The sequence below is a fragment of the Mobula hypostoma genome, chromosome 3, assembly GCF_963921235.1.
Source record: "Mobula hypostoma chromosome 3, sMobHyp1.1, whole genome shotgun sequence".
Classification (NCBI taxonomy): domain Eukaryota; kingdom Metazoa; phylum Chordata; class Chondrichthyes; order Myliobatiformes; family Myliobatidae; genus Mobula; species Mobula hypostoma.
Genome location: NC_086099.1, coordinates 216,545,043 through 216,559,533, shown reverse-complemented (window position 1 = coordinate 216,559,533; position 14,491 = coordinate 216,545,043). Strand labels below are relative to the sequence as shown.

The following is a 14,491-nucleotide window of genomic DNA, read 5'->3' as shown; positions in this document are numbered from 1 at the left end:
GCTTGTGACGCGCAAGGAAAAGCAAAGGAAGTATAGGAAAGGCACAATAGTGATGATCCTTCACTTTCTGCTGGATCAGTGTTGGCATATGGAGACAGTAAACACGAAGAACCCTCGGAAGGAGTGGTTTCGCTCAAGGCTCGCGTCGGTTCAGATACTTTTGCATAACGTGTAGTTGTGTGGTGAAAAGGCTTTAGAAGGTGTCGACCTGTAAATGCCTGAATGTATTGGTGGAGCGGAGTGAACTAGCCCAGCATGCGCTTCAGATAAAGGCCATGTTTTCACTTGCCAGGTTAGTGGCCTCAGCCTTATCTGTGGACCTGATAACATTTCACACGAATGAGCCCTTGACAGAGATCAATCGATGTGCACTCGGTGACTGCAAACGATTCAACACAAGACAAGCCAGCCTGGTTTACCCTGACAATTGCAAGCACATTGTCCAAAAGATTACAACTCAGAGCAGGTATGTTGCTGAGACTTCTAGCAGTAGGGAAACTACCCACGGAGATTCTGGATCCAGGAAGCTGAAAGCTTTCAGCTGAGCTGTTGGCCGAGGCTTAGACTGGAAGTGACATACAAAGTTGTTTAAAATGGACAAGAAAATTACAGCTTCTACAGTAAATCCCTCCCAGAAGCTCTGTGCCACACGGGGGTCGGAGACATGGAGCTAGGATGCTACACGGTGAAGATAAGACAGATGCATGGTTGAACAGACCAGACCATCCGATGTATAATTTAATAAAAAGAATCACCCGCATCTTTTAATGTACATTCACTTGCTGCTCACTTGACTGTACACCCCGCACTGGATGAAGTGTACAAGGGCTTGCATTGGGAGACCGGAACCCCCAGCTCATTCACCTCCCACCGTGCCCACAGCTGGCCACAGCTAAATTTATTGCCCTCCAGTTTACTGAGAGAACGACACCATCTCCCACATCCGGAGGCCCTGAAGGGGAAGGTCACTGGTCTGTCACCACAGTCTTGTCAAAGGTCTTTCCAGATTGGTACAGCCCAGGACATCCCCAAGCCCTACCAAATTCCAATGGAGGATTTCCATTCCTCTCATCCACCAACTTGGCAATGCCACATGTGTGGCTTCATACAACCTGAATCTAGCTGGTTCTAGGACCAATTAAAGAACGCTTGGGGATGCTAATTGGATCTGCTCTTTGTCCGGCTTCTTATACGAATGTTTGGAGACCATGAGCTACAAACAGCTGATTGCGTGTCTTTACAAGGTTAACTCTGCACTGCAAAAGCTCTGACAGGCGAACACATTCTCTCACAGTAGCACATGCTATCCGTGCTCGCCAGCCTGGGGGCTAGCTCCAACCTTCAGACAACCATTTCAAGTCAAGTCAATGCTGACTTTGTTTCAAAGAATTGGCTGCAAAAATTAGGACACCCACCAGGTTGTAATATTTTTTCCTGAATATCAGCCAGTAAGCCAAGCATCAGTTTGGCCACGGTTACTTTAGGGGGATAAGGGAGCCCTTGTTGAACCCAGTTTCATGACTGGAGCTCTGGATGCTTTTGCTCTACCCTCTCATATCTCAGCCTACTCCGGCCTCAAGTTGCAGCCTCCAAGACAGCAAAACTTCCTCCAAGTGATTTCAATTCCTCACTCAGCTCAGATGGAGCAGGAAGCACTCAGTCAGCTTCCCGGTTTCCCAGCTTAGGGAATGCCAGTCCTAGAAATTGTACCTTGCTACGTGCTGCTGTGTCAAATACTTTTTCAATACAGCAAAGAAATAAGATGGTGAGTATTTACAATACCGTACAACAACTGAGGAAAAGAACAAGAGCGAATGTGATATTTCAGAGATTACCAGACAGATTGGGAACACCGATACCTGTTTTCTGCCCCATTATGGTCCCAGGATACTACTGACAATTGTGGCCTGTTTAAAACCACACAGAAAAAATAATGAATCTTTGAAATGAGCTTGAAAATAGAACCACAACCAACAAATACCATACAAATTGTTGGTTCAATCAGCTTAGAATTGGTAATATATCTGCATAGTTTCGTGGCAAAGTGGATCGATATTTATATCAAGCAGCAGGCTGGAACTTGAACCAAATCACATTCCGAAGCGCGGCACTGGGAATTGAAGGAAGTGCGGTTTAAATGTTTTTTTTTAAATACAAACACAGTTACAGTTACTGTGGCATTCCACAAAGATATGACCGTAGGGCCCTTGGTATTAAGCATCATTGCAACAGAGTGGCTCTGGATATCGAACCTGCTTTATACAGAGGAAAGCACACTGAAGACACAACTCAGCAAAGCTACTGGACAATACACTAGGTGGTTGGATCCTCCCCATAGAGGCCACAGTTTAGTTGAGGTCTGGGTGCAATGGCTTAGTTCTGTCCTCTCCCTTCAAAGGAGGATCGATTTCCCCTTCCACTCCTTTTGGTCTCCTGGGAATCTGGAATCTGCAGCCTTGCCAACATCCGCACCTCTGAGGAGGGAAGGTGGAAAAGCTGCCCGATGAAAGAATTCCACGCCAGGCTGTGTGGAAAGGTGATCATGCAGAGGCTCCCCCCAAGAGCAAACACTCCAATATAACCCAGGGGATGCCATCAACCCCCAGCCCTTCTGCATGATTCCTTCGTCTCACCACCCACCCCCCTCCAACCAAAGTTCTTTACCACCACATCCCCTACAAGCCTGGGCTTTCTCTTTCAATTGCCAGAGTGAAGCTCTCTCTGGGTCCCGTTTCAGAGCAGGGAAATGGACTGAGGTACAGTTCACCAAAGCATCCCAAGTCAGGAGCATTGCCTCTTCCTAGATCACTGAGGAGGTCGACACTTGGCCAACACGGAGATGCACATGATCACAAAAGCCCACACCACTCGCTTAACATCTGGCCGATAAACACACCTATTAATAGCTTGCTAAATTTTATATCACCTATTAAATCAATATCAGCAAAGTAATCTCATTAGCCCCAAAGGAAACAAAACCCATCAGAAAATCCTTTGAAAATTTCCATGGTGAAGAAAGGGAGTCAGAGCTGATGTTGTGTGATAGTTCTGCCACGACTAACAGATTTTGGTATAACAACATCCATCCTTTGAGATTTTCTTTCCCTCTTGCTTTAGATTGTCCCACGATGTGCATAGAAACAAGCAGAGCCACGTGTTCCTGGGTCCAAGCGTACACATGGATTGTACTTAAAATGCTCTTCTCGGTTGTCAAATCCCTTCAGGGAACTGTGGCCAGGATTAATTGAAAGCGAATTAATTAGCCCCAGATTTTTGATCACCACTCATCAGGCGTTTGGACAGGAGAGGGAGGTCACATGTGATGGGGTCATTGGCAAGAGGGAACCATTGGCTTGTAAATCGCCAAGCCAATGCAATCCTTGTCCTCCCCTCTCCTTCAACTCAACAAACCAGATGCAAAGAGGTCTTCTTAAACAGTTTGCCTGCTGGTGAACCAAGTTAGCTTTTGCTTCCTTCTAAACACAAAAAGCTTGTATCAGCATTGTGTGAACATTTAGCACAAAGAGACCATGTCCAATAAAACTTCATCAACCAACCCTTAATACGTAATCACACTTTGAGTCTTCCTGTTAGCTAAAGATATGGCACATGGGGATGGTCTTGCAGGGAATAAAAGAGAGATAAATTAAAACCTCCAAAAAGACTTTGCAAACTACTGTCTGGAAGACGACAATTGTATTGCAAAGATTAGCTGCAAAGGGGGAAGAAATCATGAAGTGTTTTGTGTGTGTCTGAGGGGAGGTGAACTGAAACCTTCACAAGAGCGAAATATTCACAAGAGCGACAGGAGGTGAGGCAAGCAGAAAACAAAATGAGACCGATAATGCCCAGATACCTTATAGGCAATATTCTACAAACCTACAATTATTTACAATGGTGCTTTACAAGGTAAATGGTAGCACTTCCTAATAATTTGGAACTTATTAAACTCCCTTGTCATAAAAGCCAACTTACATTAAAATAGCTCTACAAAGACAACACAACTAACAAAATATATAATAAAATCATACAGGTAGAAAAAATCTGAGGTATTTCTGGTTTTATTTTGAGGTGGTTTGTGGTCATGAGTTTTGTTTCGCGTTAGAACCTCGGAAGCCACGTTATGTACTGTGTGTGTGTGTGTGTGTGTGTGTGTGTGTGTGTGTGTGTGTGTGTGTTTGTTTTTTTTTGTCTTCTTGAAACATTGCATGTCGCAAAATAAAAAAGCAGCACTCGGGACATTCACGGACTTAAAACTGCTTATGGCGTGTAAATATGCAGCCATAAAATATGCACCTCTTTCTTCTTTAAGACAAAATAAACTCGTTTTCTTTTTCTCCCGCACCCACTCTCCCTCCCTCCCCCTCCCACCCCGCGTGCCTGTTGGATAATCACGCGCTCGGAAAGATAACACAACCCCCACCCATCCCAAAACCCCCTAAAATTTACCGGTTACCTGAGAATTACTTTCGGAGCTACTTACATATACTTGTTTCGTCCAAATGCTGTCAAGTCTGTTCACTCCTCCCTTCACGACCCCACCCCCCTCATGCCAACATCCCAGGGGGAGTCCTTTCCCACCTCTCCCTCAGTGCGGGGCGAGTGCACGTAACAGCGTGCGGGGGGGGGTTGGCGCTCACGTAATAGCGTGCGCACGTACGTTACGGTGGACACCCGTTCTCCCGTTAAAAAGACCGCTTTGAAGCGCTCGCCGTCGAAAGTGTGTTTGTGTGTGTATGTGTGTGTGTGTATATAGATCCCTTGAGGAAGGTAAAATCATGTGTAACAGTCAAAAAAGGTTTCCTCCTATGGGGTGCAGCATTTTGTTTTTTTTTTCTCATTTTCTTCCTGTTTTTGCCGGTGGTACAGGTTTTCGCAAACATTTTTTTTTTAAAAAAAGTCACAAACATGCTGTTGAGAAGACAGAGAAAGCTACAAATGAGTGTGGAGAAAGAAAAATAAACACTCACACGGCTGAAATGGACTCAAGTCTGAGGTACCTGCACCTTGGGTAGCGGTAATTATTTTTTGCTGCATTCACTGGTTGGTATCTGAATGCTTGTGGATCGAGATGCCCGTCGAATACAGTAGAGTCATGTGTGTGTGTGTCTGTGTGTGCTGGTAAATAGCTCCGGATCCGAGAACAGCGACCAGAAGTCGGGTTAGGTTAGCAGCTATGTCGTGTGAGTCCGACTCCGGCGCCGTGGGATCAGATGCTGGACTCTTTGGGGGGCAGGTCCACGTTGGTGAGGGTGGAGACGCGGCTCACCAGGCCGTCGGAGGTAGTGCCGTTGATCAGCCTGCGCGTCTGTGCGATGCGCTCCACCACGCAGCCAGCCGATAGGCGCGCCTCCGCGTCGTGGTCCCAACACTCCTCGATCGTCTCGCAGAACAGCGCCAGCCCCTGTGGGGGAAGAGAGAAGCAGGCAGCATTAGTGCAGGATGGCCACTCAGGTGCTGGGCGCCGGGGGTAAGAGTGGAGGTTGACTGGTGCCCATGGGAGGGGACAATGACCTCAGTGAATCATAGAACACTACAGCAGGGAATCAGGCCATTGGGCCCTTCTAGTCCATGCGGAACTATTAATCTGCCTTGTGTCATCAACCTGCACCCAGACCATAGACTTCGATTATTGTACTTACCCAAATTTCTTTTAAATGTTGAAATCAAATCCACATCCAGCACTTCCTCTGGCAGCTTGTTTCACTCAGAGTACCTTATCAGAGAAGAAGTTCCCACTCATGCTGCCCTTAAACATTTCACCTTTCACCCATAACCCATGAACTCCAGTCATAGTCTCGCCCAACCTGTTTGCACTTACCCTATCTATCAAATCTCCCCTCATTCTCCAACGCTCTAGGGAATGAAGTCAAAACCTGTTCAACCTTTCCCTCTATCCCAGATCCCCAAGTCCTGACAAATTTTCTCTGTACTCTTTCAACCTTATTCACATCGTTCCTGTACATAGGTGACCAAAACTGCACACAATACTCCAAGGTAGCCCTCACCAACGTCTTATACAACTTCAACACAACATCCCAATTCCTGTACTCAATACTTGGATTTACGAAGGCCAATGTGCCAAAGGTGGGTGCTCGAAGGAGCCAGGAGAACCAACAGAAGTGGGCACTCAATGTGGGGTGGGGAGGGGGGAAGGAAGAGAACAGGTGCCTTTCACAAAATTCTATTACATTTCTTTCTTCCTGTAAACGCCTGCAAGAAAATGAATCTCAAGGTAGTACATGTCGTTCAATAATAAATTCACTTTGAACTTTGTATCTAATCCCATCTTGATCTGTAACCCTGCAAACTAATTCAGACACAGACATACATCCCGGTGTGTAGGGGGAGCCCTGCCCCCCGCCACCCTTTCAGGCAGACTGTACTCACACAACTAAGACTGTCGTAGATCCAGGAGGACAAATCACGCACACAGTTTAAAAAAAGTCAATAAAAACACATGGACCGTGACCTGCAGAGTCGCTGAAAGTGATCATGCCCAGGATCCTGCTGACTGTAGGGAAACAACTGCTCCTGAACCGGCCGGTGTGGGCCTCAAGATGCATTCAGGTGGTGGGTATCAGAATGTGCTGCATGTGGAAGCCGATATCACAGAAGGGTTTAAGAGGCTTTCACATGGGCAGGTGACTATGCTGTTAAACACGGCGTGGGCATACAACAGTGACGATTCAAACTACCAGATCCTCTACTACATCTAAACTACGATCGCTGCAGTCCACAGCCTGTGGTTCCCCCTTTAACAGATGTACTTCTGAACCGACCAAATGAACTGGCGCTTTTGCCATCTGGGGGATTCAGCAAACTAGACTCACGGGAGCGCCAGTATGGTCATCGCTGGGGGGGGTGGACGCTGCGTTGAGTGGAAGACAAGCCCGCGTTCTGCTCCCTTACTCCGCGCCAATTAAAGTGCCGAGCAGGATCAAAATAGTCGAGGCCGGGAGCGGAAAAGAAACAGGTGTTCGGCACCGCCTGCCTGCATTTGTCTCGGCTGCCACTTCTTGCCAGCACCACTGGGTGTAGCTTTGTAAGCTATCTGCAAATCCCTGCTGTTGGTCACCAGTGTTGTCTTCAGCAGCATTTTCCTCTGCCTATACGAAAGCCTCTTCAATGCCTCTGTTTTATTTGCCTCCACATCCCTTAACAGCGCATTCCAGATACTCATCAGTCTGTATAAAGAAAATCTGCCCCACCCCTCTACTTTGAACGCCTCTCCCTCCCCTACACATTAGTACATCTTGCGCCCCACACCGCCAGGTTCAGGAGCAGTTGTTGCCCTGCAGCCATCGGGCTCCTGGACGGGCCTCACTCACCTCAGCGCGGGACGGGCTCCACAGCTCGAGACTCACCTTCAGGGTCTCGGCAGTTCTTGGTCCACAGGTTTTGTTACTTTTTCCTTATCATTTGTGAGATTTGTCCTCTCTTGCACATTGGATATACGACAGTGTGTGTGTGTCTGTGTGTGGATTTTTTTTGGGATTCTATTGTGTTTCTTCGTTTTGTGGCTGCCTGCAAGAAGATGAATCTCAAGGCTGTATATGGAAAACGAGGTTGAAGGCAATATTGGACTGCCTTAGGGAATCCAGCTCCGGATTTGTCCTCAGGGTTTACTCCCAAAGACTTTCCCATCAGTGGGTATGGCCGCAAGGCAGCGGAGGTTTGAAATCAGAGTTTCCCTCTCTCAGATGGACTGCCTTCCCAGGCTGACGAGCTCCATCTACCCAGAGCACTGGTTTTAAGGTGCCAGGACCCGCCTTCGCCCCTTCTCCTGTCAGTAGAAACAGTTCCGCCGGGCTTAGAGGCTAAGCCACAGGAGAAGGCCAGAAGTTGGAATTGGTTGTCGGAGGCCATTTGAGGCGCGCACTGTGAGGAGCACTTTTAGGTAGTGGAAGCTTGCCCCCACTACCACTCCACTGAAAATGAACGTCGAGAGGTGGGAGGACATCGCAAGCAATCCCTCTCGCTGGAGGCTGGAACTACGTAGAGGTCTAAAAAGAGGAGAAGAGAAGTTGAGGCTTGCTGCTGAAGAAAAGCGCACTCGTCGGAAAAACAGCATCAAGACAACACTGGAGGACAGTGCCTTCAAGTGCATTCGCTGCAGCCGAGACTGTCACTCCCGTGTGGAACTCTACAGCCACAACAGACGCTGCTCTAACACAGACTGAAGCAAGACTTTCCAGGCGCAGATCCATGGTCTCGCGAGACTAATGGATGCCACCACCCACCCACCACCATATGGAAAGCATTCTTTGATAATAAATTTGAACTTGGTCTTTGAACTTTGAATACACATGGAAGGGCGGGCTACAGATCATGTGTGGCACAAGGGGTCTGGCCACCAGAGGGCTCGGAACACCGGGGGGCACAGGCACCAGAGGGCTCAGGACAGTGTTGTACTATTCTGAGATGCCCAATTGTCCAAGGAGCTGGTACAGATCACGCAATGAAAAGGACCAGACTTACTCACCGGATGCTTATACCAGCATTCTTTCAGGACAGGCCTCATCTTCTTGTGGACAACCACCTCCTGCAGGTCCTCCAACGTCGGGTGCTGGCCGATCTCTTCCTCAAATGGCAAAGTGTACTCGTCGATGGGCCCTGCACAGGCAGAGAGGCGAGATGAGGTTAGTAGCATGTGTGAGATGTCACGGCCGGCTCAATATTAAACCAACAGCCAACACGTCCGGTGATGGAAACAGGAAATAATACACAACGTGCTGTAAACTCTCAGCAAGTCAGGCAGCACCTGTGGAGAGAGACATAGGATTAGTGTTTCAGGTGAGTGATCTTTCATCAGAATGGCAGTAGTTAATGACACTGAAGTCACTGGGAAAAATAAAGAGCCAGGGAGTAATACAGCATGAAAGTAGGCCCTTCAGCCCAGCTTATCAATACTGGTTAAGACGGCTACCTAAGCTTGGCCCATTTCCTACTAAAACTTTACTATCTACTTTTCCAAATGCCTTCTAAGTTTCATTGTATCTGCCTCAGTGGGTGACAGAGTGGAGATAAGTCCCTACCAGAGGAGGTATATGGCACTTCTTCCCTCTGCCAGCCTGCAGGTCACCCTTGGACAAGGTGTAGCACCTGCTTAACCCCCCGATCATTGTCATGTAAAGCCATGGGAGCAGGTGGTGGATGGTCATATGAGCAGCCGGTGCATAACTCAAGTTCTGGTTATGCAACCATGGACACCAGACAGACAATCTCTGAAGAGTATTGGTAATGGTTGGGCTCCCCTGTCTGGTAAAGACACTGCCCAGAAGGCAATGGCAAACTACTTCTGTAGAAAAATTTGCCAAGGTCAATCATGGTCACCCTTCAGCTTCCTATTCAATCTTTCTCCAGATCCTCTTGACCCGATGCAGTTAGTTTTAGACTCCCCTACCCTGGGGGAAAGATTGTGACCATCCATTGTATAAACCTCAGAAAGGACTCTGCTCATAACCTAAATCAGTCCCAGTCTCTCCTTACAAATCAAACCCTTCCTCCCACCACATCTGTTTTTTGCACCCTTTCTAATTTAATGACATCCTTTCTCATAGTTGGATGACCAGAAATCTACAGAGCACTCTGAACGCGGCCTCGCCAACATCTTGTAGATCTTATCTTCCATTTTATTCTTGTTTGTCCACACCACACCCTTCCCCCCAGAAAGCCCCTAACCCCACGACCTTCCACACGTCAACACACTTCCATCTGAGGCTGCATACCCTCACTCCAGCTCGTGGCTTTATATACCTCCGTAAGTCACCTTGTGCGCCGAGGAATAAAGTCCAAACCTGCCCAACCTCTTGCCATAACAGAGTGAGATTTTGATCAACTCTGGTGGGATTTAAAGTGTCACATTAAAGCAGACATTCCACTCGGGACTATCAAAAACTGGTGGACTTCGTATAAGGAAGATAATACCTCAAAGTTCAAAGTAAATTTATTATCAAAGTACATGTATGTCACCATATACAACCCTGTGATGCACTTTCTTGTGGGCACTCTCCATGAATCTAATAATCATAATAGAGCTGATGAAAGACTTCACCCAAAACGGCAGACAAACCCTGTGCAGAAGACAACAACCTGTGCAAATAGGGAAAAAGGAAATAATAATAACCATAAATAAGCAATAAATATCGAGAATATGAGATGAAGAGTCCTTGAACACGAACAGTGGGAACATTTCAGTGATGGAGCAAGTGAAGTTGGTTCAAGAGCCTGATGGTTGAGGGGTGATAACTGTTCCTGAACCTTGGTGTGTGGGACCTGAGGCTCCTGTACCTTCTTCCAGATGGCAGCAGCCAAAAGAGAGCTCCTCTGGGTGATGGGGGGTCCCTGATAATGGATGCTGCTTTTCTGCAACAACGCTCCATGTAGATGTGCTCAAGAGCAGGGAGGGCTTTACCCGTGACAGACTGGGCCGTATCCACAAGTGGGGGTCTACCTGCACACTAGAATCAAGGTCCGGGACGGTAAAGTACAAGGTCAGCATGGGCAGGATTATTTAAAATCAGGCTGCGATAGAATCCCATTCAGAAGAAATTGTGCTGACATATCCTGAGTCCTGTGAGCATCTCTGAACTTCCTAAAGGGCTCACATTCAACAAGGGAAAAGTTAGGAATTTTTTCCCCCTGGAGTGCGGGGAATGAGGGAAGATTTGATAGAGGTATACAGAATGATGAGGGGTACAGACAGGGTAAATGCAAGCAGACTTTTTCCACTGAGGTGTCACCTCGGTTGGGTGAGCTAGAGGTTTTAGGGTGAGAGGTGAAATATTTAAGGGGGAATTTCTTCACTCAGAGGGTGGCGAGAATGTGGAACAAGCTGTCAGTGGAAGTGGTAGATGTGGGTGTGATTGCAACATTTAAGAGCAATTTGAATGGGAGGGGTATGGACGGCTATGGTCCGGGTGTGGCCTGATGGGACTAGACCAGTCTGGCTCTGACCAGATGGCACAAAGCACCGATGACTCTGACCTGCGGCTGCTTGTGACATGATAAATGGGGCAGACAATGTGGGTACATGAAGGTTGGTGATAATCTCCGATCATCTGCTTCAACACACACAACATGCTGGAGGAACTCAGCAGGCCAGGCAGCATCCATGGAGAAGAGTACAGTTGACGTTTCATGCCGAGACCCTTCAGCATTCCTGACGAAGGGCCTCAGCCTGAAACGTCAACTGTTTACTCTTTTCCATGGATGTCACCTGCCCTGCTGAGTTCCTCCAGCATTTTACGTATGTTGCTTGGATTTCCGGCAACTGCAGATTTTCTTATTTGTGTTTTTTTAAAAATCATCTGCTTCAGTTGGGTTGACAAATAAATATGGGCAAGATATCACATTCCCCGCTAAGAGAGCAGGGGATCTTTCGAGTCACCCCAAGAGCAGAGGGGCGTGTAAAAACCTGCACTTCAGACCAAGCAACGCCGTCACCACTGCGGTGGAGTGTCAGCCCGGAGACTTGAACCCATCACCTTTGGACCTAGAAGTGTCAGCGCTGTGGCATTGAACCTACGAGGCAACGAATGGTTCAGAGATAAAGATTAGCTTTATTGTCACATGTACCTCAAAAGGTACACTGGAATGTGTCAGCGACCAAGAATCGTGCTGGGGTCAGCCCACCAGTGTCACCATGCTTTGTGCCAATGTAGCAGGCCCAAAACTGACGAACCCTACTTGTACGTCTTTGGACTGTGGGAGGAAACCCACACCGTCAGGGGAAACGGAGCAAACCCCTCACATACAGCAGTGGGAATCCAACACCGACTGGCGATCGCTGGCGCCGCAAAGCGTCTGCACTAACCACTGCGTTACGGTGTGGACGTGAGCTGTGTGGTGAAGCGAAACAGGAAGTAATACTTGCCGTCGGCTGCGGTACACCTCATGATCATTTCCCAGAGCACCAGCCCCATGGCATACATGTCTATCCTGAGGAAGGCATCTCGCTGGAAGTTAATGGCCCCCTCCAGGACCTCCGGGGCCATATATCTTCGTGTTCCAACCTAGCAAGAAGAAGGGTTCCAGTTAGATCAGGGGAGGCAGCTTTCAGCCCTTTTCTGAACAAGACAAATACCTACAAATGGAATGTCTTAAGCAATGTGGAAGGATTAGATACATGGTCATATCTCAACCAGGATCACACTGCGTGGAGAAGGCCCAAGATCCTTGTGCTTCAGTCAGCAAAATTTTAGTTAGGATTACCAAAAACAGCTACATACAACACCTTAAACAAGGATAACGCAAGCTAGACAAAGGACCTAAACTAGACTTTGACAAGGTGGGGGTGTCGGGGGCAGAGGCCAGCATCGGGCGGGTGTTCAGCTCACTGTTCGGTGAGGTCTACTTGTCTCTGCACTGAACTGAGGCTGTGGCCTGCAACTAACTCGCATTCCTGAACTTCAGCTCTGAACGTTATTTGCCTACTTTTATTGTCTGCATGATTTGTTTTTCTTACCCCCCTCTCTCTGCTCAATGGTATTAATGGGTTTCTTTGTTTTGTGGCTGCTTGTAAGGAGACGAATCTCATGGTTGTGTAAAGTATAATAGTAATAATAGGCATCCGTTAGTCTCATGAGACCATGAATTTGCCGGAAGGTTTCCAGGGCGCAGGCCTGGGCAAGGTTGTATGGAAGACCAGCAGTTGCCCATGCTGCAAGTCTCCCCTCTCCACGCCACCGATGTTGTCCAAGGGAAGGGCATTAGGACCCATACAGCTTGGCACCGGTGTCGTCACAGAGCAATGTGTGGTTAAGTGCCTTGCTCAAGGACACAACACGCGGCCTCAGCCGAGGCTCAAACTAGCGACCTTCAAATCACTAGAAGAACACCTTACACTTGGCTAAGCGCCAACACTGAAGTATACATACTTCAATAATAAATTTACTTTGAACACTCTCCCAAGCCTCAGGCTGATCCTAACGGGAGCCTCCAGGCCGTATGAATAACACACAAACGCACGAAAGAGTCGCCCACTCTGCCCTTCATTAGGGTCATAGCAGACCTCCTATCTTATACTGGTCAGGGCATGAAGGGATACGGGGAGAAGGCAAGAGATTGGGGCTGAGAAGAAAAATTGATCAGCCATGACAAGAGAAAACTTGAGGGCAAAATGGTGTAATTCTGCTCCTATATCTTATGTTGCTAGCACAGGAAAATGAAGTGACCTCCCTACTCTTCAACATCAATCCCTGTTTCGATTGGACACAATGATGGAGCCTTCATAACCCTCTATGGTATTGAACACTAAAGGTTAGATTAGATTAGATCCAACTTTATTGTCATTGTGCCGAGTACAGATACAAAGCCAATGAAATGCAGTTAGCATCTAACCAGAAATGCAAAGAATAGTGTTATTTACAAAATAACTGCGAATAAAAAGTGCATGCTACAGCACACAAATATAAAAGTACTGAGACAGTGCAATATGGGTGCAATACTGCTTAGTGCTGTGATATGAGGTTCAGCAGGGTCACAGCCTCAGGGAAGAAGCTCTTCCTGTGCCTGCTGGTGCGGGAGCGGAGGCTCCTGTAGCACCTACCAGATGGGAGGAGAGTAAAAAGTCCATGGTTAGGGTGAGATGCATTACCTATCCCAAGTGAAAGTTTCTCCCCACCCAACCCCAGATCACCTGTCCAAGAACTCAGAGTTTAGACACCTCAGTCCTAGAAAACATCCTCCCTGTTAAGTCTGGTAAGAATCGTGAATCCGTCAATGGCATCACTTCTCATTTTCCTGAACACAGGATCAATCCTCTCAGTCTCTCCTCATACAACAAGCCCACTATGCCAGGAACCAGCTGAGTAAATGCAATCTAAATCAAACCAACTGGCTATGAGAAGGGACCAAACCCCATGGGACACAACTCAACACTGGGACTCAGGATGCGTGGTTAAGCAGCGGCTATGGTCTGCTTCATGTGAACAAGGAGTTTTACTGTATCCTGTTCTATATGACAATAAACTGATCTGAAATCTGTGCTGCTAAGTCATTGCCATCTGAAAACCTGCAGCTGATATCTGGTGCCATAGAGCACTGCAGCACAGAAACAGGCCCTTTGGCCCATCGAGGACATGCAAACTGTTACTTTGCCTAGTTCCACTGACCCACACATGGCCCGTAGACCTCCACCACCACCCCCCCTCCCAGCCATATACTTAACCAAACTTCAGTTAAAAGCTGCAATCACAACTCCATCCAGCATTTCCATTGGCAGCTCCTTCCACATTTATGCTACCCTCTGAGTGACAAAGCTCCCCGCCTTAGGTTCCCCTTAAATATTTCACCTTTCACCTATGACCTCTAGATCTAATCTCACCCGACCTCAGTAGAAAAAGACAGCTTGCATTAACCCTATCTATTACCCCTCAATTTTGTATACCTCTGTCAAATCTCCCCTTATTCTCCTACACTCCAGGAGATAAAAGTCCTAACCTATTCAACTTTTCCCTATAATTCAGGTTCTCAAGTACCAGCAACA

At 47.5% G+C, this 14,491-nt stretch overlaps 1 protein-coding gene across 2 annotated transcripts in view; it reads right to left on the bottom strand.

Annotated features, from left to right (window-relative positions):
• Nucleotides 1-4,454: 4,454 nt before the first annotated feature.
• Nucleotides 4,455-14,491, bottom strand: part of acvr2ba (activin A receptor type 2Ba) — a 160,616-nt gene continuing 150,579 nt past the window's right edge. For both annotated transcript variants that reach the window (XM_063044486.1, XM_063044487.1), the window contains exons 9-11: nucleotides 11,879-12,017; nucleotides 8,486-8,616; nucleotides 4,455-5,404 (exon numbers count right to left, since the gene is read on the bottom strand). In XM_063044486.1, coding sequence (XP_062900556.1) covers nucleotides 5,210-5,404; nucleotides 8,486-8,616; nucleotides 11,879-12,017 — 465 coding nt within the window. In that variant the 3' untranslated portion in view covers nucleotides 4,455-5,209. The remainder of the gene's footprint in view (nucleotides 5,405-8,485; nucleotides 8,617-11,878; nucleotides 12,018-14,491) is intronic.